The sequence below is a fragment of the Artemia sp. Qi Xiang Cuo genome, chromosome 10 (genome assembly GCF_049724085.1).
Source record: "Artemia sp. Qi Xiang Cuo chromosome 10, ASM4972408v1, whole genome shotgun sequence".
Classification (NCBI taxonomy): Eukaryota; Metazoa; Arthropoda; class Branchiopoda; order Anostraca; family Artemiidae; genus Artemia; species Artemia sp. Qi Xiang Cuo.
The window spans coordinates 47,985,222-48,008,778 of NC_142803.1; the positions used below are offsets into that span (position 1 = coordinate 47,985,222).

Here is a 23,557-nt window from a genome sequence, read left to right on the forward strand (position 1 = left end):
TGGTAGAAATTATAAACACTACGTAGATACGAGCATTAGCTTTCGAATGAGCCATTAAACGTCAATCTAAAAGTGCTGGTAGTCCACTAGTCCCCAGCTTTTCCACTTGAGACATTGCACCAAAAGTGCCGTTTTTAGTGCCGTTTTGAAGTTTCTGTTGGTTGAATTTATAGGGAGAACGTAGATTTTAGTAATATATTTTATACGAGCTACTAAAAATCTGTATAGATACCTGCGATACCAATAAGCCCAAAAATAATAAGTCCGATACCGATACATTGTGCAGCCCTTTTCCCAGGGGACTTGGAGGGTCATAATATCACCAACACCAAATATGTTTGACTCTAGCAATGTCTCTTGTAAGCGTCAAATCTATTAAGTATCTGATGTAAGCACCCCATTCTTTAATTACCCGTGAGGTATTCTTAACCATCGCAATACCTTTACGCTAATACCTCTTCGCAAAAAATTCGCAAATCTCGTAAACTAAAGAAGTAATTACATCACTGTTGGTAGCTCCATCATTAATCTCCAATAATGTAAATGCACCACTCATTTTTTTCTCTATTAATATCCTTGCAGATAAAAACTATTCTCTTTGAATTCAATTCTCTTACTAATATGAATTGAAAAGAAAACTAAAAAGATACACCGGTTTTTCCGAGACGGATTTAACCTAAAAAAAAAATTTGTATATCACGAAATAGAAATTCAGTTAATTGGGTCAGAAAAAACTTGAACCAGAATAGATTATACCCAACCTGTTTGGTACGGGCGCGTACGCAAAGTATATACCTTCAAGCAAATTCCATATGATATTTCAAATTACTATAGCTTCTATAGAAATGGTACCTCTTTGCAAATGACCCTGGTAACCCAATTACTTGAAAACCTACACACATATCTATGCCTCAGGCGTAGGGTTCAAATATATTGATGCCTGGCCCGTGGTAAGGCATATTACGCAATCACTGGTGAAATATATAGATGCCTTACTACTCTTTTCACACATATTTCCGATTTTTCAAAACAAACACAACAATACAGCAATCTCTTATGGCTAAGTCTTAACCCACTTTTACTGCCGGGTCGTCTGGGCATGTCAGAAGAGCATAAGACCACTAGGACTATATACTTTACCAAAACAGATTCTCGTTCAACATTTTTTGGATAGAATTTCAATTGTCAGAAGAATATTTGTAATTTAATCGTGCCTATTCAAATCAAGGAGGGTCCCCTTAAAGTCTGTCTCTGGACCTCCCCTTGTGAAAAAAAAGTTCAAGAAAATGTATAAATATCGGGATATGTAGGTACAAAAAGGGAAGTTTCTTCAAAATCAGATCCTTTACCCCTACAATTTCTGTTCTCCTTGTTCCTTTTGTTCGACCTCTCAACATTCTCTCTAAAGTTTGGCTTTTGTGTGCCTATAAAATGTCACCCCAAGGACTTTTTAGGAGGTATTAGCGCTAGCGATGTATTATTCACATAAATATGTTAACCGAGCACGCAAAACTCTCTTCGTCCCACAGACTATTTCATGTCAAGCTCTATCAATTTCTATCAGCCTTTTGACAGTAAGTCGGATGATTAAGGCCGCATTTTAATCTTTGTTTCCCTTGATTCTGACGAGCCATTTTACGCTTCATTAAATCAACTTAAAAAAAAGAAAAACTTTGGAAGGACTGGACTTTGTAAACTTGTTTAAACTTCTAGATGGCACGCAATTTCCTGTCTTGAAAAATAGTTGAGTTGGATGAGTGACAGCTCAAGGAATTATTCCAACACCTAATTAATGCCCTGGGAAGGGCTTTTTGTAATATCTACCTCCTCCCATGGGCGCCCATATGGGGGGGCAGGGGGGGGCTCTTGCCCCCCCCCCCTTGCTGAATGATGCTGCCTTATTTTTATATGTTTGTTCTGAGATTTCTATTAAATAGCATTAAAAGTAGCAATTAGACGAAGTTTGCCCCCCCCCTGGAATTCAGCTTATGGGCACCCATGCCTCCTCCCTGTCCAAAGAACACTGACCTTTGATAATATTGGACAAGTCCTGTGCTATGAAATGAAGCATTTAAAAATATATCCGCATCTCAAACAGAGCATAAGGAGAATGGTTTGCTAAATCCTGAATTACTAGGCTTAAAACATTAATATAAAAATGTTTCTTATATTTGGTAAAAAAAAAAAAGTCTTGATATTGATTCAAATTCTGCTGAGATCATAGGAAAATTTTTATTCAAAATTTAACCCAAACAGAAAGAGAAAGATTAAGGTATAAAGTTTTTTTTCTTCGTCAAAAGGGCGTATCAGCAATAAGGCCTAGAAATAAGTAGTAGATATAGTACACTGAAAACAACTTCCTAGGCATATTTTAGATTTTGAATTCGTTTCGGAAAATTTCATTTGCCTAACTTAAGTGCTATCCAAGATAGTGAAAAGCCCAGCATCTAGAAATTTAACAAGTAACCGTACTTTTGTTTTAATTTTCAACCTGCTGAGAAAAAAAATAGTGATCATTGCAATAAATAAAGTTGAACCAGAAAAGTGATATCAATATTCAAAATTTAATTAAATTTTCTTTGCATAAATTTAAACAAAATTGTAATCTTAGCAAGCTATGCTTTGTTTTTTAAATTTAGTAAGCAAATGCGTTTTCACTCAACTAATTCATATTATCCAGCAATTTTTTTTACATCGTTAAATTAAGGAAATTTGTTGTTTAAGCTCAAGTAAACAGCAATGCTAAAAACTTAAAACGAACAAAAACTATCATATATATGAGGGGAATTCCCATACCCACAGCTCACAGTACTGGACACTAAACTTTGATTAATGTTTTTCCAAAACCATTTTAGAGTGCAAAAAAATATAGCCAGTAGGTAATTTCATGGATTTTAATTACCGTCTACCTTTCGAAAAGCTTGAACTGAAAACTTTTAAATAAAACATCAAAAAAAAAGCTAAAAAAATACAACAGTTAATTACATTCCTCCTGTGCTGTGCCTTTTCTCAGAGAGCCTTTGCTCCACTGGCCTGGTGGTACTCATGTATATATGTAATTCTATCTGTGCCTTAAAAGAACATTTATGACAGATTTCTTTGACTGTAAATGGTGAACATTTTTCCATGTGAAAAATTAAATTATCATTTGTTATGAAATACTACACATAATCCTACTACACATTCCTCTGTATATGATAAGCATATCAATAAATAATGGGAACTTACCAGACCCACTTCACACAACCTTACCCAGACCAATCTATTTTACGTCCTTGTTTGGGATTAATGGACAAAGCTTAGTTTATATTTGAAGACCCGTCATGATAAGTGGCGAATTAGCATCTGCACCCAAAATTAAAACTGACATACCCAAAAATATTCATTATCGAAACTTGGATGTTTTTAACACTGTTAAACTAGTTGTCATAACTCAGAGGCAGCAAGTTAAGTTACAATTTTTTAATATGTTAGTAGGCTTTACAGTTTTCTATACAGAGACCTTTATAATCACAGATTAAACAAATGGTAATATAGAAAAACGGTTATACTATTTTATATAAGACAGTGGACAAAACAGTATAAAACATAAAAACTTTTAATAACATGAAAAGGTTCGAATATTTCGATTTCACGTCCGAAAGCCTTTTTCAATGAAAAAAAAAACAGCTAAACTAAATTAAACAGAACGTATCAAGAAAATAAAAGGCAAAAAAAACACAGTCGAATATTAAAATAGCTCACACATGAATATTATCCAAAACGGCAATTGTTAAAAAGTTTTTTTTTTAAGCAAATGACTGTCTCGAAATTTGGATTCATATCATTGGACTTACGGGGGGGAGGAGTTGCAGTCCGGGGCACTGAAGAGATTCTCAATTAGGGCTGGGGATTTATGGGGAAGGTGTTTCGGAATACGATTTTTTTTCTGTGACTACACCATAACGAATCGTAAGAAGTTAAGAGAGGGATAATTAAATAAAAAATTCTGGCACTTCAAATAGAACGACAAACTAATGTGTTGTACTTCCGATCATTGTCTTCAAGATGAATTAAATAAAAAAAAACGAATGTAAAAAAAACATGATGCAAAAACTGCTTTTAAATCCCAAATGGTTATAAGACCTTTCCTAAATCGTGGAAAAGATGCGATTCCAAAAAAGTCACAAAGTGGGATATACAGAACACCTTGTTTTTGTGGAAAATCTTATGTGGGCAGAACACACCAAAATTTAGTAAATAGATTGCAACAACACAAAAATCAAAGAATTTTTCTCTAAAATATAATAAAAAACTAGAAACTTTTGAATCAGCAGTAGCAGAGAATTTGTTTGACTTTCCGCACCATAGTATACTGCTTGTTAAAGCAAGAATAACTGAAACTTATGTTGGAATAGTACAAAGTTTTCGAGAAATAATAGAAATTAAAAAAAATCTATGGGGGGATTACTTTTAATGGAGATGAGAGGGAATATACATTGAATCCATTTTATTATAACTTAATTTAAAAAAAAGATCGAAACCTCGAATACCTTAAACAATGACATTTTACAAAATCAGCCTCAAACAAGTTTCTACCTTACAAATAAACGTTGAAATGTGATAAACTCTGGAAAAAGTCAAAATACTTTGGCTAGATTAGCAAATGACAAAATCTATTCAATTTATAATACGAAATAAAGTTTTCTTAACCTGTGTTCAATTATAACCTAGGGCATATGTAAATTTTTAAAATAAATTATGTTAAAAACTTTTCATTTTGTTACATTTCGTTTACAAATCAAAAAGGAACAGTGTCTTGTTGCCCTGATTTTGCTTGTTTTTCGTACAACTTGAAGTAACGAACCTTTGACGTATTTAATATTATTAATATGCGATTTTTCCGCCTTTTTTCCTGTGTTTTTTCTTTTTCTTTTTGCATTTTATTTATATGTTATGTTTAATTTAGTTTAGTCCCTTTTTTGTTGTTTGTTTTTCCCTTGAAAAAGGCTTCCAGACGTTGAAGTCGAAATATTTGGATCTTTTTTTATTATTAAAAGTTGGTTTGTTTTTTCCTGTTTTGTCCAATTTACTTTTTAAAATATTATGTCCTTTTTTCTATATTTTCATTTGTTAAATTTGCAAATAGAAAGGCAGTGTAGTCAAAGAAATTATAGACCTTTATAATAGCATTCATACTACATGGGTAGCTTGGTTTTCAAAAACTGTCAGCTACAATCATTAACAGTAATAGCAATGACAAGATTGCTTACCTTCCTTCACCATCCCAATTTGAATTTGGCACAATCATTACTTCCCTGCAAGAATCTTTATCCTCATTATACACATACAACTTCAAAGGACGATTTTCGTGGCTTTCTATTAAAGAAAACAAGTCTTCTGTTTCATGTAGAACTGAGTCGGCACCAATGATGTAATCACTGAATGAATGAAGGCCAGCAGCAGAAGCGGGAGAATTAGGACTTACTTCCTATATATACATAACAATTCATGAATAAAGCATTTACAACCTATTGGTAGGGCCAAAAAGACTATTGGTTTAGAAATAACAAATAATCAGTAGAACGTGCAGGCATCTGGGAATTTGGGCATACATAAAACCACAAGTTTCTTGAAGGTTCAAACTCTCAAACCCAAATACTCTTCGATCCCGACACCTAATAACCTAATAACCTTCGATCCCGACGATCCTTTATAAACAATGTTTTAGACTTTATAAACGTACACTTAATGATAAGAAAAATAAATTATCCTTTTCTCTCCCCCCCCCCCTCCCTCCTCTCTCTCTATTCTGAGTTGAATTCTGGACAGAGACATGCAGACACATGCAGGTAAAGAATAACGTAGGATATTTGGGAAATTAATTCGTAGAAATTGAGCGAAAGTGAAAAGGTTTTGGTTGACTGTTAGTGTTATGCAAATAAGGGGAGTTATACTGGCTGAAGGATATTCTTTCAGAGTTGGGATGTGTTCAGTTTGATTTAGTGCTAGGTGAATGTTGGTTAAGGAAGCTTGGAAATTTTTTTTTTTGTATATTTTTGGGTATTTTGTTTTTGTTCATAGGTATTCCATAGGTGTCGCTACATAGGGGTATGCCATACTCTAAGGCATGGCACGCTCATTTTGCCCGGGTAATGAAATTTAAGCGCCGAAACCTATATAGGCAATGAGTTTTCATCTGAGGAGCCCAGATGTGTGGTGATTACTTGGGGAATATTAAAATGTTGTAGATTTAAGGTGCTATGGCTTGGTTTTGGGACAATGACTTATACTTATTAGTGCTGATTTTGCTCTATTTTGGACTTGATTTTCGGATTATCGGGTTGGATATACTGTTTTGTCCTAGATGATTGGATGGATGAGTAAGGTTACTAAATTAGGAAGACAGTTTTTTTTTTCTTTTTTTTTACCAAGTAATTACCTGTAATACATTATATATATATATATATGTATGTATATATATATATATATATATATATATATATATATATATATATATATATATATATATATATATATATATATATATATATATATATATATATATATATATATATATATATCAAGATCGTCATCGGTGGGAGTCGAACCACTATTAGTTTTTTTTTTTTTGTAAATTTTTTAGCGTTAAAAATATCCTGCATTTTAAATATTAAATCAAAATATTCGAAGTTTTGGAGTCTCCATTATCAGAAATGGTACCAGTTAAGTGTCATACTGGTATGCTATATTAGCATACTGGATCCTGTTATGCAAATTTCCAGGTCATTTTTTAAATTGATGTTACTAATAATTTCCCAATTGTATAAAAGTTTAAATGGATTGCCCCATCTAAACTCAACAAGATGTGCTGATGTGCATCCCCATTCTAGACTTTAATACAAAATTCCTCTTCCAGGAATTCATCTGTACTCTATGCAGAAATATATGCCATTTACCTTGCATTGAATTCTTTAACAAGTTTCGAAGCTTCTCCAGATAACATCCTTATTTTTTATACGATTTCCTCACTTTAATTCATCTTTCAAGTAAAATAAATTCCTTCACTTACGACGGGAGCTTTGCTACTTACATTCCATGAGAAATCGCATTATTTGTTTTTATATCCCTAGCCTTAAGGGGACTAAATGCACTGTGACGGATAATACCTTGACTAAAGAGGCAGCCAAACCCCCCCCCCCCCCACTCCCTCCGAAAGATATGAGTAGCTGGATTTTTTGTTGGTGGGGGGATTCAATTAGGTCTCAAGTAAAAGATATTTATTATGGATTTTCGAATCCATCCCTTACATTTTAAGACCTAAATATCCTTGGACTATCTTGGACTTAATATCCTTGTATTATAGCCTAAAAGTTGGAGCTACCCTACTTAATGCTGATCTTTTTATATAGGATATCCATTATTCTCCTTTATGGAGAAATTGAATTCTAACCAATGGAAATACACAGCACATTCTTTTCGAATGTAATCCAGAGGAACAAGAATCCAGGAGACCAATACACTTCTATCATAAACTGACGATTTCTGTATAAGTTGATAAGCTCACCAGCTGTCATCTACATCAAGATTCAGTGGCGGATCCAGGGGGCGAGGGGGAGCGCACCCCCCTAGCGTAGTCTAAAGTAGTGTAATTTACTTAATTAAATCAAGTTTGCGTTAATTAAACTTGTTCCTAACGCACGTTTACCAGATCAACCTATTTTGCACCCCCTCCCCCCTTAAATTCTTTTTATCGGATCAGTCTATTTTGCCCCCCCTCCCGTAAAAAAAATCCTGGATCCGCCCCTGTCAAGATTTAGAAGCGGTAAAACTGAAATTGATGATCACGATTCTGATAAACGGAATGACTATTAACACTAGTGATACATATATCTTAAAATTATCAATTGATTGAGTTGATCAATCAACTGATTGACTCACTTTGACCATCAGTCAAAGTGAGCCATTGCAAGAAGTATAATAGACACTTCTTGGTATCAGTAGACCTCATATTCGTCTACAGAAGAAGCGGTCTGAATTACATAGCGATTAACAGGGTAGCATAGTACTTTTTGGACAGACAAATTTTAGCTCCTTAATATTACATATTTTGTCTTTTAATATAAAAAGGGAAGGGAAATATATAATTGGTAGTATTGTCCCTCAGCTATTCAGTGAGACACCACACACTTAATTCTTGAATTAGACACAAAACTGCAATTAATTAGCATCCTACTCGGTCTCCCGTGCCTGCAAACAGGATTTAAAGGGGAGTGAGGGGAGATCTGAGACTCATAAGAAAGAAACTCACCTTCGAAAAATGATTTCCTTAGGATCCCCTCTTCTAGAAAAGATTCTCCAACCCCTCCACCTTCCCTTATCAAGGAAGCCTATAAGTTCCTGTTGTCTTCCAAGGGAGAGGATAAAAAATACTCATTTTTCAAAAGAATCGTACATGTAATCACTTATATCACTATCATCTAAGATAAGAAGCTTATACGGGCGCTGAAGGAACACAAAAAGTTGTACATCAGCCAAATACCAGTTTTACTTACAAGTATATGCCAGACATTTTCATTGGCTCCTTCAAAAGAGCAAAATCTGATACTAACTCCAAGAAGCCCTTGTCCACCCCAGGCAGTGGATGGCGTTATTTTCACTTCTCGCACACTCTGAGTTTTGCTGCTGTATATTACTAAATTGACTTCCTTCCCAATGTTTGATTTCAAAATATTCTTGAGATTTTCATTGTCCTGATCCTGAAAAAAAAGGAACAAATTTCTTCTTTTTTTACAGTTCTCGTTCATCTTGTTCATGGGACAAAATACAATTTCTGAGGTTGTGTCTGACCTTTTTTAAAGAGTATTTTACATGAGCGTGGCCATCAAAGAGCTTCATAAAGCAAGTTCATGGGGGGAACAAGGGACACACAAGCCAAAAAAATCGTAATCGTTACTATTTGTTCATGTTTTCCAACAGTTTTCAAACTGTTCGCCTATTTTTATTCAGAGGTGGCTTTTCGGGTTGGCGACTAGGGTAACCACCTCAGGTTCCACGCTTACGGAGGAGTCCCCATGACAAATTACAATAGGTGTATCTAATTGATATTCAGTTCTTATAAATAAGGTCTTTTTGTTCAGAAAAAAAAAAAAAAAAAAACTCGTCCATAAAGTTGTAGTTCCAAGAGTCCTGTGATGGAGTCATACAAAAGCCAAGGAACTGGTCTGACAAAAGCATCTGAACTTTTTCATAATGCGACGGTGGATAACCTTTAAGGTTATTATCATTATCTGTCTTCCCCAATCATAACCACTTGGAGTCAGCTTATACGTTTGAAGGGAGCTCTTGCTCCCTTCAAGCGTATAAGCTGATTCCAAGTGGTATTTGGACAATAGTTTAGTTTTGGATCTTTGCTTTTAGAAACTCTACTTAAAAGCGAAGACCTAAGTGCCTAATGTATTACACTCAATTAGAGTTCTACAAATAACAGTCAAATCAAACAGTTCGTGGTAACGAACTGTAAGTAAGGAGCGACCCGGCTCAATGGTAACCGAAACTCTAAAAAACGGAATTTTGATACCAATAGATACATCAAAAGAATCAGATTTTAATTCTGATTTCAAATATATAAGTTTCATCAAGTTTAATTTTACCCATCAAAACTTACGCACCTGAGAAAATTTGGCAGATTTTCGAGAAAAGGGGGAAATACCCTCTAAAAACTATAGAAACTTAATGAAAATCACACCATAATATTCAGCGTATCATAGAACCCTACTGTAGAGGTCTCAAGCTCCTATCTACAAAAATGTGGAATTTTGCATTTTTTGCCAGAAGAAAGATAACGGATGCGTGTTTATTTTTTTTTTTTTTTTTTTTTTTTTTCCCCGGGGTGATCGTATTGACCCAGTGATCCTAGAACATTGTAGGAGGGCTCATTGGAACGGAAATTAAAAGTTCTAGTGCCCTTTTTAAGTGACCAAAAAAAATAGAGGGCAACTAGGCCCCCTCCCACGCTCATTTTTTTCCCAAAGTCACCCGATCAAAATTTTGAGATAGCCATTTTGTTCAGCATAGTCGAAAATCTAATAAATATGTCTTTTACGATGACTTAATCCCCCACAGCTCCAAGGGGAAGGGCTGCAAGTTATGAACTTTGCCCATTGCTTACATATTGTATTGGTTATTGGGAAGTGTACAGACATTTTCAGGAAGAATTTTTTTCTGGTAGGGGGGGGCTGAAAGAGGGGGGTACTCGGGAGAATCTTTCCGTGGAGGATGTTTCTTGGGGGTAAGGGATATTACTATGAAGGGGGCGCCGCATTTCCAAGCATTGTTTGAAATACGATCAGAAATTAAATTTAAAAAAACAAGTTTTTTCAACTGAAAGTAAGAAGCAACATTAGAACTTAAAATGAACAGAAATTATTACGTATATGAGGGGGTTCTCCCCCAAGTCAATACCTCGTTCTTTAAGCCAAATAAGAGCTATAAGAGCTCTTATGGCTCTTAAGCCATAAGAGCTATTAATTCTAATTAACGGCCTTTTTGATTAAGCGGTCATTTTTAAAGAATTGGAACAAAATTCGAACTTTAGCTTAAAGAGAAAGGTATTGAATAGGGGTCAAACTCCCTAATACACGTATTAAAATTATGTAAATGTAGAAGTACATTCCGTAAGTTAATTCGTAAGTTACGTATATTTATTACAACTAAAAACGTCCGTAAATAAAATTAAATAACTTTCTAGAAAGCCATTTAACCAAATAAAATTAAATTAATACACAAATTTCGTTTTGATTATTCATGTACGGTGAGCCAAAATCAAAACCTGTATTAATTCAAAAACGTTCAAAAATTAAATAAAAAAAAAAGTTTTTTAAACTGAAAGTAAGGAGCGACATTAAAACTTAAAACGAACAGAAATTATTCCGTATATGGAAGGGGCTTTCCCCTCCTCAACGCCTCGCTCTTTACGCTAAAGTTTGACTCTGTCTCAAAACTTTATGTTTTTAAACAACAAAAAAATTTAGCGTAAAGAGCGAGGCGTTGAGGAGGGGAAAGCCCCTTCCAAATACGGAATAATTTCTGTTCGTTTTAAGTTTTAATATCGCTCCTTACTTTCAGTTTAAAAAACTTGTTTTTTTTATTTAATTACAAAATGAAATGACAGCAACATAGCCTAGCCTTGTAAACACAAATTAGTTCCATGAGAGGACCACAAAAAAAGAGCAAATATTGTCAAGACCACAAAAAAGAGCAAATATTAGACAATGGAATAAAATAATAAGAAGTAAGAAGAAAAAAACAGGTCTAATCAACCCCCCATTTAATAGGGTTCCTACTTGAAACCCATTCCTTGGTGTGGTCTATTTCTGAGTGTTTAATTGGGGGATAGAAAAGGCCTTGAAAAAACGCTGGGGAAATAAAAGCACATCCACAACATTTATTTTATGGCCCTTGATATACTTTTTTCAAAATTTTCTGAAAGGCAAAGGTCATTGGGAAACTTCTTTGGGTGCAATTCTGTCTATTGATTTCAATTTCAGCTATGGGTTAGGTCCATTGATGAATCAAATCTTAGAGGGGGAATATCAGAGAAATAAACCAAGAGTTGCCAAAATAAGAAAAAACGCAGTTGTAGGCCAGAATTTTCTTCTTCAGGAAAGTGAGCACTCTTTTTGGAATCCCCCCCCATGTGTATACATCCTCTTTTTTCAGCCAAATATTACTTGTCTGCTTCTCGTTCCAACTACAGACAAACATTGGCACCAATGCACTAAAGTTTCCCGAAGGAGGAGCAAAATGTATTTTTCAAAATCTAGAAGGTAAGTGGCAATTTTTTAAATCATAATACAAAAAAAAAGGAATTATTCAATGAAAATGCCGAGAAAAGGTATTTTTCAAAACCTAAGGAGGCAAGTGCCCCCAAGTGTTACCACTGCAGACAAATGACAGATTAGTGTTAAAAGTTACAAAAAAGGGCTTTTTTAAATAGTCCCAGAGAATCTGGCCCAGCTTCACGTAGAAATATTCTCCATTCGGAAATATTTTCTAGACAATTCAATCCCGGTGAAAATTTACCCAGGAAAGTTACCCTTAACAACTCCACGCGTAAAACTGAGGCGGAAAAGAGAAAGCAAAACATATAAAAAGGATTTTATATACGAGTTCTTGCGAATTCCCCCAGTGTATAATTTTCCCTGACAAGTCCACCCCCTGGAAACTAACCTCACCATGGAAAATTCCCCCGTGGAAAAAAAACAGCAGAAAATTTGTTCCCCCACCCTAAAATGTATGCATGCTTCCCATTAACAAATACTACACGTAAACAATGGGCAAATTTTATAACTTAAGGACCTTTCCCCTAGGGCTGTGGGGGGGGGTCATGTTATATCCAAAGAAACAATTATTGAGCCTTTCAACTATGCTGTACAAAATGACTATCTCGAAATTTTGACCGGAGGGTTTGGGCGAAAAGGGGTGGGGGAGGGGGCCTAGTTGCCCTCCAATCTTTTTGGTAATTTTAAAAGGGAAATGGAACTTTTAATTTCGAAAAAAAAATCAAAACAAATTAAAAAAATTATTTTGTAAATAGTAACAGCCCACCAATAGAGGAAGTTATCTGTTTATCAGTCGTTGTATCTTAGCATTTTGGAGAGACCCCGGGTGTAGAGCCCGGGTAGCCTACTAGTCTTTCCCATTCCCTTAGAAAAGTCAAATAACATGTAAATTATCGGCTTAATTTGCTACCAACAATCATGTTAGGTAGCCAAGGAATAAAGCCCAAATAACGAAAAGGTCTTTAGAAGGATTAGGGATGGGGAGGAGGGAGGTAGTATCTAGTAGCCAAACTCCTATTCGTAGGAATGCCTGCTCGTCTTGGTTTCTTTTCTGTAAAGTTACCTTTCTGATTAGTTTCTGTTCGTTTTAAGATTTAATGTTGCTCTTTACTTTTAGTTGAAAAAAACTTGTCTTTTTTATATAATTTCTGTTTGGTTCAATATTTTAAAATGGAGGGGTCTTGTTTATTTTGGGGGGTCATGTTATATCCAAAGAAACAATTATTGAGCCTTTCAACTATGCTGAACAAAATGCCTATCTCGGAATTTCGATCGGAAGATTTGGGCGAAAAGGGGTGGGGGACGGGGCCTAGTTGCCCTCCAATCTTTTTGGTCATTTGAAAGGGGCACTAGAACTTTTAATTTCGAAAAAAAAAATTCAAAACAAATTAAAAAAATTATTTTGTAAATAGTAACAGCCCACCAATAGAGGAAGTCATCTGTTTATCAGTCGTTGTATCTTAGCATTTTGGAGAGACCCCGGGTAGCCTACTATTCTTTCCCTTGCCCTTAGAAAAGTCAAATAACATGTAAATTATCGGCTTAATTTGCTACCAACAATCATGTTAGGTAGCCAAGGAATAAAGCCCAAATAACGAAAAGGTCTTTAGAAGGATTAGGGATGGGGAGGAGGGAGGTAGTATCTAGTAGCCAAACTCCTATTCGTAGGAATGCCTGCTCGTCTTGGTTTCTTTTCTGTAAAGTTACCTTTCTGATTAGTTTCTGTTCGTTTTAAGATTTAATGTTGCTCTTTACTTTTAGTTGAAAAAAACTTGTTTTTTTAATATAATTTCTGTTTGGTTCAATATTTTAAAATGGAGGGGTCTTGTTTATTTTGGGTGGGTCATATTATATCAAAAGGCACAATTATTGAGCCTTTCAACTATGCTGAACAAAATGCCTATCTCGAAATTTTGATCGGAGGATTTGGGCAAAAAGGGGTGGGGGACGGGGCCTAGTTGCCCTCCAATCTTTTTGGTCATTTGAAAGGGGCACTAGAACTTTTAATTTCGAACAAAAAAATTCAAAACAAATTAAAAAAATTATTTTGTAAATAGTAACAGCCCACCAATAGAGGAAGTTATCTATTTATCAGTCGGTGTATCTTAGCATTTTGGAGAGACCCCGGGTAGCCTACTAGTCTTTCCCTTGCACTTAGAAAAGTCAAATAACATGTAAATTATCGGCTTAATTTGCTACCAAAAATCATGTTAGGTGATACGAAAAGGTCTTTAGAAGGATTACGGATGGGGAGGAGGGAGGTAGTATCTAGTAGCCAAACTCCTATTCGTAGGAATGCCTGCTCGTCTTGGTTTCTTTTCTGTAAAGTTACCTTTCTGATTAGTTTCTTAAAGTTTGGTTTCTGTAAATGTTTCTTACATATGTTATCTAGGCTAATTAAAATTATATTACAATTACAATTCCAGTGGCGACTCCTCATAAAACTAACTATTGAAAAAAGATATTCCATCTAGATTATTTTCAAAACTATGTCGTATGTTTGCTATCCATGAACATAAGTGAAGCTTTGAACAGGACAACATGAAGTGATTAAAGATATGATTCTTCGGCTTAACATAAGGTTTTGAAATATGTCTTCCGATCGTAGGTAGAAAGGTTCAATCCCACACGGTGTAAGGGAAGTCGTCTACTGGAATTGAATAAGCGATTTTTTGGTAGGTTACGTCTTTGGTCATAATTTTTGATTTTTGATCATAATTTTTGATTAATTAATAATATAGAATATTATTATAATAAAAACTTCAAATAGTGATCTTATACCCTTTGTTTAAGAGGGTCGTCGCTTGTATAAGCAAACAAAGAAAAATCGTAATTTGTCCACTTTTTTTGAATTTTTGAGTTTTCCCTTTACGTTTACGTCCCTCATTATAGATTTTCGATCATTATGGCAGAGAACAATTGATTCATTATATCACATTCCTTATATCAGAGAACAACGCTCTAGCGTTGCCTACAATATGGAGCTATAAGGTTTCAATGTTTGATTATTTTTTCTCAGGGCCACTTCAAATGGAAGGGGTTGGAGGAGAATCATTCAAATGAAAGATTGTAAGTTCTAGTGCAAATTTTAAGAGTGATCAGAGGGCAACCAGCTCCACTTTCACGCACTTATCCCCAGAATATATCCGATCAGAATTTCGAGACAGCAGTTTTATTCAAAATAAGCCAAAGGTTAATAATTGTAACCTTGTGGTTGACGTAACCCCTAAAGCTCTGGGGAAAAGCACTCTAAGTTATGCAAGTTGACCATTGTTTACGTTTTTGTTATTGGAAAATTAAGGCATGGTTTAATCCTGTCTCCAAAATGTGTTAGTGAAACTTTAAGGGAATTTTGAGAAGGGCATCAATCGCAGTGATAATACGATATGTACATTCTGGTTGTCAAAAGGTTGTATCGCCATTATCTAAAGAACGGCTGAGGGTATTAAGTTACAATTTTAAGGGCATGATGAGTAGTGATTGGAGGGCAACTTGTCTCCCTTGCCCTTTTAAATGCCCGCTCCCTACAATACTGATCAGGATTTAGAAAAAGCTTTTTCGTTAAAAATAGTCAAAAAGTGTAATAGCCATGCCTCTGGGGATGTCAAGCATTCCACGACCCACGGGCAAGGGTAATGAATTATGCAATATGCTCCTTGTTTACATGAAGGATTTATCGGTGGGAAAGGCGGAATGGTTGATTCTGGTGTGTCCGAAAACGCCGAGGATGTTAAGATGAAACTTTGAGAAAAGTTGGGGCATGTTAAACTAAATCAAAAACGACTAATCGAAACCAATTGGTCTGTAAATCTGGAATGTCTTGACAAGAGCCGAGGGTATTAACCAAAACTTTTAGGGCATGTTGAGAGAGATGGTGAAAAGTTGTTGGAGGGCGAATTTCATCGTTACTTGGACAGGGTCTTATCACTTTAGTTTTAGTGTTTATTTTAAGGTAGGGTTTTCTATATTGTCCCGTGGACTTTGAACTGTATTTTTTATTGGTTTATTCTGCACTGAAGACGGTCGAGCGGAGGTCTTGCCCAAAATATTGGCATATTTCTCTTTCCTATTTTAACTGGCACTTACTGTCCTCGTTTTCTCTTCTTTACATTTTTTTTTTTTTTTTTTGTCACCCTTAGGCAGTTTGGTTTCAGAATTTATTCATTATGATTAAAGTTTTGATATGACATTTATTTATAAACTCAGATGTATGACGTCATTCGTCATCTTGTATATGAAGATACAATTTTTTTTTGTCAGAAATTGTACTTTATTGCTATATTAACTTTCGTTAACTACAAAAGGCATTATATATCAAGACTTCCTCTTAAATGAGCCCCTAAACATCTTTTCATTTTTCCCCAGTGGCACCCACTGTTGCGGGGGGGCAAGGGGCTAGGTAAAGTAATTATGAGGAAACCAAAGGAAGGGGAGCACACTATGGAAAATCATGGAAGCTTAATAGCAAATTAAAAAACTGTGTTTTAGCTTATTTCTGGCTGCCTTTTGAAAGGTTTTGATCCTTAACAGAGGGAATATGAGTTCTTATTTCTGACTGAATTTCCTTTTCCACTTTTATACAAACATTTTTAATATATGATTTGATAGGAATAAAAGAAAAAAAAATTAAATTCTTCATAATAATGAATGGTAAGTAAATGACGATCTTTATCAATAACTAAATTTAAAAAACAAGTTTTTTTAACTGGAAGTAAGGAGCAATATTAAAACTTAAAACGAATAGAAATTATTACATATATGAAGGGGGTTGCCCCCCTCCTCAACACCTAGCTCTTTACGCTAAAGTTTTTTAGTACTTTTAAAACAGCTTCTTATTCTAATTAAACAACCTTTTTATTTCAGGAGACGTTCTGAAAAAACTGGGACAAAATTCAAGCTTTAGAGTAAAGAGCAAGGTGTTGAGGAGGAGGACCCCCTTCATATACGTAACAATTTCTGTTCGTTTTAAGATTTAATGTTGCTCTTTACTTTTAGTTGAAAAAAACTTGTTTTTTTATATAATTTCTGTTTGGGTCAATATTTTAAGTCTTTCCTGCCATCTACGTCTAAACTTTCCAGTTTCAAATTTATATTAGGTCAGGCAAGGTGACACTAATATCGTTACACTTGGCTCTTGAAATTCATTTCCCAATGTTGTTGCCGCACAACGAATAAACCTGACAATTCTTGCGACTACTACAAGCATAAAAAGGAGTTTTTCAAAGTTTAAATTGACAAAAATTGTCCATTAAGAGTCGTAGTAGGTTCCAAAAAACTGGGCTGCTCAGAGACCACCTTAATTCTGCTAATCCTACTAAACATTTTTTAGACCATCGCTCACACTCAAGAAAGCCCTCGAGCCATCTAGTCCTTTCCAATCGAGTACCTATCCAAAGGATATCCCCGCCTCCATATCTACTTCCATACCCCCTTCCTTCTTTTTCCAAGAACCCCATCCACCCTTCCGCCTGCTTTCCAGCATTTTCCTACCCTTCCATCTATCCTTCCGTGCCACCTTGCGAACCCACTCAACGTGGACTCTTCGTACCATATCCCTGCAAAATAACCTCATCTATCTTGATTCCTCCAGTTCACCCCAAACTCAGCCGCTACATATGAAAAAGATGGATATGACACCCCAGCTTGATGTTCTGACTACACGAGCTTAGCCCCTGACAAGAATTCCACTAGAACTCCTGACCTAATCTGTGATATAAAATAAAGTAAAGTGTAAAAACGGTACATTCACAAGTCGCTTTCAAGTCCCCGCACTTTTGTTGAGCAACGCTGAAAGCTTTAACTTTGAAAAATTTAATGAATTAGACACCCTTTCTAAAATATATAGATCAGATGTAATCGCTATTACTGAAGTGCATGCTCAAAATTTACACATGTTAAAAGTTAACAATTTTTCACAATTTATTAAACTCAGACCAGAAAACCACCCACTGGGCAAGAAAGATGGCGGAATTCTGTTCTTTGTCCGTAATGACTTGTACCCAAGTGAAATCTCAATTATTCCGAGTCTTGATCCTTTTGATGAGATTATGTGGGTGTGTGTTCGACCTAAAGTCTTGTCGCGTCCTTTCAATTTAATTGTCCAGTGTTGTTTTTAATACTCCCCTATTCAGAGATCTGCTGACAAAATACATTTTATCGAAAAATTACATGCAAGTGCTGACTTTGTACTATCAAAATATCCAAATGCAGGAATTTTCCTGATGGGTGACGCAAATGATATAAAACTTGATTCTACATGTAATGCTTTTAATTTAAAACAGATTGTTAAGGTCCCAGCTACAAAAGACAATACTACTCTTGATTTAATTTGCACCAATCTTTCGAAGTTTTAAAAACCCATCTTCACTCTGCCCCCTCTAGAGGGTAGTTACCACTTTAGCCTTCTATCTCCACTGGATAAAGTTAAACAATCGTTTTCTATAACTCAAACCGCTTATAGACCTCTTATTGACTCAGGACTTTACAATTTTGGCTCTTGGATTACTACTAAAAATTGATCCACTGTGTATTAAACAAATGACGTTGACTGCATGGCTTTGTCCCTCCAAAATTTACTGAGGAGTAATTATGATTACCACTTTCCTCACAAAAAAAATTAAAACCTGTTCTACAGATAAACCTTATGTTACTGAGTCTTCTACAGATGTTCTACAGATAACTACAGACTACAGATTATTACTACATAACTACAGATAATTACAGATTATTACATATTACTTTGTATTACAGATTATTACAGATTTGTAATTACAGATTATTACATAGTAATATTAATTACATATTACTACGATAACTACAGATTATTCTACAGATAAACCTTATGTTACTGAGTCTTTAAAAAAAAAAACCTAGAAGAAAAAAAAATCAATTTTTTCAAGGCAGATCGCATTACTGAGGCATTACAGAGGCATTACTGATCGCATTACAGACCGCACTAAAGAAGCTCCTAAAGAAAAAAAAATCAGAAAAGCAGCTTCTGATTATTATAATAGAAAAGTCAAAGATCTATATTCTAAAAAGTAAAAGTTCAAATAGGGATAAAATCCTTTTAATAGACAGTGATGATAGAAATTCACGAAAATACCAGATATTTCGGTCACATATACAGTGACCGTCATCAGTAGTAAAACTAAAATAAAACAATTTAAAACAAAAGTTTATATACTAAATCAAATAACACTACATATTGTTTGAATCTCTAATTCTTTTCAAAGCAAAGGCGGAAGCTATTCTCTTTGACCTTCTTGGATTCGGTTCATTAGCGTTCAATGATATAACATTTGGACAAAGGTCACCTACATTGGGTGAATTGAACTTTACTCTCTCAGATTTTAATAAATTATCATAGATAGAGTCCAGCCCATATTCACCTGTATCACGATTCAAAGCAATATTCTTGTATAAGATTTTCTTTATTTCAAGAATTTCACGAAAATTTTGCTTTAAACCCCGATCCCTAGAAATCAAAGAGACATTCTCGAACAAAATAAAATGGTCTGGAAAATTATAAATATGTTCAGAAAGGGCTGAAGTGAAATCTTCAGACTTAGAAACTAGCTTTAAAGCCGAAGAAATAGAATCTTTGTGTTGTAATAATCTCATTTCCAAACTCTGGTTAGTACGTCCCACATATGAGCTTCCGCAAGTACAAGGGATCTGATAAACCCCACTTTGCTGCCCCAATAAAGGTTGATCCTTCCCAGAATTTACATAACTACCCAAAGTAGTATTACTCTTTAAAGCTACCCTTAGACCATTGCTTTGTAAAATTCTTTTAAGTTTTTCACTTAGCCCGGGTACATATGGTAAGGAACAAAAATAAAATTTGAATTACACCATTCAAACAATGCTTCTAAATCTCCCTGTAGAAGTGTCACATTAGCCGGGGAGGTGACACCTCTGTTTAGCCTTCCATCGTCCGCAAACAGTTTAATGGTGCTGTGTCGGATTACCTGCGGCAAATCATTTATAAATAAACAGAATAAAACTGGTCCCAGGCAGCTACCCTGAGGGACCCCGCTTAGAACTCTACACGCTTTAGATAGTGCCTCACCAACCTTCACTTTCTGTGACCGATTAGTTAGATAATCCATAATCCAAGTCATGCTCCTACATCCAATCCCATACTTTCGACATTTTTCCACCAGAAAAGATATCGAAACCTTGTCGAATGCCAAAAATCAATATAAATACAATAAAACTTTAGACCTGAATCAGCCATCATTTGAAAATCTTCTATTACTTCCGTTAACTGCGTGTTACACGATAGATTTCTTCGAAAACCGTGCTGTGCCATAATCCACAAGTTATTTTTTCCGAAATAATTTTGGATCCGATACATAATTACTGTTTCCATAATTCTCGAAAAAATCGACGTGTTCGAGATAGGGCGATAATTTGTGAAATCAACCTTGATCCACCCTTATGAAGTGGTTTTATGACAGCTTTCTTCCACACAGCAGGGCACTTACCAGACTCCAAACGAAGATTAAGAAGAAATGCAAGTGGAGCTGCTAAAGAAGAAGCCAGTTCTTGTATAATAACATTTGAGACACCATCTATATCAGAGGATTTGTCAACAGAAAGCTCACGCACAATTTTTTGGACGTGCTCAGGTGCTACATCAGAGTCATCGTATTGTGACTCATTCTGTAACACAAAAGCTGCCCGTGTCGGTGACATATTAGATCTCATATGGGAAGCAGGATTAACGAAAACGATGAAAAAGTTTCGTTAAAGATAGCTGCTTTTCTCTTATCATCATCAACAGTTTCGCCAGTGACTGGTTCACTGAAGACCGTGGACGATGGCGACTGCTCTTTTTTGCCCCTATTCACATACTTCCAATACTTTTTTGGACAACTTTGCGCGCAGCCCGTTATCGACGATTCTACTGACTCAGTGTGAGACCACAGGATCATCGTCGTTCTATTTGTCACTCTCTTGTAAGCACGCCAAGATGCATCATCTTTAGCTGATAAATAAGCTCTCCAGTGTCTATTTTTCATAAATAATGCTTCAAGGACAAACTTTGGCAGGTTCTTACGTATTTGTCACACCCTCTCTGATAGTATACCTAGGAATAAACTTCTCATATCCCTCTACTACCACTTCACGGATAAACTCAAAAGCTGTATCTACATCTACAGAACTACGCTGAAGCTCACCAACAATATCAACATAACGTACAAACTCTCTAAATTCGTCATAACTACCTCTAGAATAATCATATAACAATCGACTTAGGATTTAACGGAATGCTCATATTAACACAGAAAGATAACTCCACGTGATCACTTTTACCTAGAGGAGGCAGAAATTCTAAAATCTCTAGGTCCGCTGGGTGCTTAGTTATAATAAGATCTAAGGCAGACGGATTCATTCCAGTTCAAAACCTTGTGGGCTCAGTAACACGCCGATGGAGAAAGAATTAATGTCATTATACATCAAATATTCAGTTTAATTTATTAGCTCTTTCTATGATTGTTCAAGACGAATATAGTTTCACAACAAACAAGAGTTTGGATACTGCCCCCTTCCTTAACTGTAAAAACCAAAAGCCTACTGCGTCATTGGCGCTTCATTGAAAACGAATTATATTACAAATATTTTCTTTTCCAGTTCTTACAGTATTGAAAATGAAAATAAAATTCCAGTGAAATAAAATCTTGATCTGATGGATCTTTCAACAATTAATATCATTATATATCAAATATTCAATTTGATTTTGTTTATACTTTCCAAAACTGTTCAAGACACATAGTTTTCAATAAAGCGCCAATAACACGGTAGGCTTGACTTTTACTGTGAGAGAAGGAGGCAATACCTAAACTCTTGTTTGTAGTGATTTTTGTTCGTTTCAAGCTTGATTTGCACATTCAATTTAAGTTTCACTCGTTTTAAGATTTATTTATTCATTTACATTAATATCTGTTGTATGTTAATTTGCATTGATTGGTTATTAAATTTCTGTTCGTTTTGAGTTTCATTTATACTTCAATAGCAAAACATTTTTTTTTTGTTTTAAGCTTGATTTGCATATTCAATTTAAGCATTACTCGCTTTAAGATTTATTTATTCATTTATATTATTACTTGTTGTATGTTTTTTGCTATGATTGTTTATTTAATTTCTGTTCGTTTTGGGTTTCAACTATTCTTTATTAGTAATTTCTGGTCGTTTTGAGTTTGAATTTTAACAGGTATATGTATCTGCGGATCTTAAGTTAAAATGGCCTTTACTTTTCTTTAAAAAACTTCTTTTTCGGAAAGTTTTTTTTAATTAATCATATGAAAAACCTTAGTATTTAATATGTTGTTATCCAAGTCATATGGAGCTTAGCTAAAAAGGTAAACAATGGGGAAGTGATCCGAAGTATCTCAAACCAAAACAGATGTTGAATTGGAAAAGCCATGGAAAAAATGTTTAGTTAATTTTTGGTCGTTTTTGACTCCAAAAAGTATCAAGTTTTTAAAAAATTCCTTGTTTCAAAATCAGACTTTTTTTCAAAATCAATGATCATCTAAGTACCAAACACTAAGTACCTAAGTGTTACTTTATCAAAGTAACAATATCAAATAAAAGAATGGGTTTGTGTCAACCTCGGAGATTTTATTATCTGATATTTGAACTATTTTTTAACAAAATGGCTTTCTAAAAAAATTTATCGGATGGGTTTGGGGAAAAAAGGGCATGGGGGAGGAGCTAATTGCCCTTCAATCTCTTTTGATTCTTTAAAAGTGAACTAGAGCTTTCCATTTTCAATCAAATGAACCCTCTCTGAAGTTTATACGAGCATAACTTCTATAAGAACCATATATGCCCCCAGGGCATAACTTACAACGCCTGTCTCTGGGCCCTGGGGGGTTGTGGCAACCCCTGAGTTTTAATATCTGATGTCTGAACTATTTTTAACAAAATGCTCACCTCAAAATTTTATCGGATGGGGTTGGAGAAGAAAAAGGCGTGGAGGGGGGAAAGGCTAGTTGCCCTCTGATCTCTTTTGACTCTGAGAAAGTGAACTAGAACTTTTAATTTCAAATCAAATGAGCCATCTCTGAAGTTTATACGAGCATCCCTTTCATAAGAACCATATACTACCCCAGGACATAACTTATAATGCCTGCTCCCCGGGCCCTGGGGGGTTGGGTCGACACCGAAATTTTTGTTCTCTGACCTTTGAACTATTTTGAAAAAATGGCTATCTCAAAATTTTTACCGGATGCATTTGGGGGAAAATATGAGTAGGCGTGGGGGGATAGTTGCCCTCTGGTCTATTTTGACTCTTAGAAACAGAGCTAGAACTTTCAGTTTCCCATTAAATTAGCCCTCTCTGAAGTTTATAAGAGCATCCCTTCCATAACAGCTATATGTGCCCCCCAGGCATAACTTACAACGCCTACCTGGGGCCCTGAAGAATTGTGTCGATCCCGGAGTTTTCGTTATATGATCTGTGAGCAATTTTGAAAAAATGGCTCTCTCAAAGTTCTTATCGGATGGGTTTGAGGAAAATAGGGCGTGGAGATTGGGGAAATAGATGCCCTCCTATCTCTTTTAAGTCTTAAAAAGTGAACGAGAACTATCAATTTCCAATCAACTGAGCCCTCTCCGAAGTTTAAACGAGCATCCCTTCCAAAAGAACAATATGTGCCCCCATAGCGTTACTTACAACGCCTGCCCACGTAGCCCAGGGAGGTTGTGTCGACACAGGAATT

The 23,557-nt window shown here is 35.2% G+C and overlaps 2 protein-coding genes across 2 annotated transcripts in view; both read right to left on the reverse strand.

The window, feature by feature from the left end:
- The window catches only part of LOC148947833 (uncharacterized), a 262,032-nt gene that overhangs the window by 30,352 nt on the left and 208,123 nt on the right, over window positions 1–23,557 (reverse strand). The window lies entirely within an intron of this gene.
- Grasp65 (Golgi reassembly-stacking protein 2) overlaps window positions 1–23,557 on the reverse strand; it is a 52,057-nt gene that overhangs the window by 14,524 nt on the left and 13,976 nt on the right. Inside the window, exons 3-4 of the mRNA XM_089095472.1 lie at window positions 8,535–8,738; window positions 5,253–5,470 (exon numbers count right to left, since the gene is read on the reverse strand). Coding sequence (XP_088951598.1) covers window positions 5,253–5,470; window positions 8,535–8,738 — 422 coding nt within the window. The remainder of the gene's footprint in view (window positions 1–5,252; window positions 5,471–8,534; window positions 8,739–23,557) is intronic.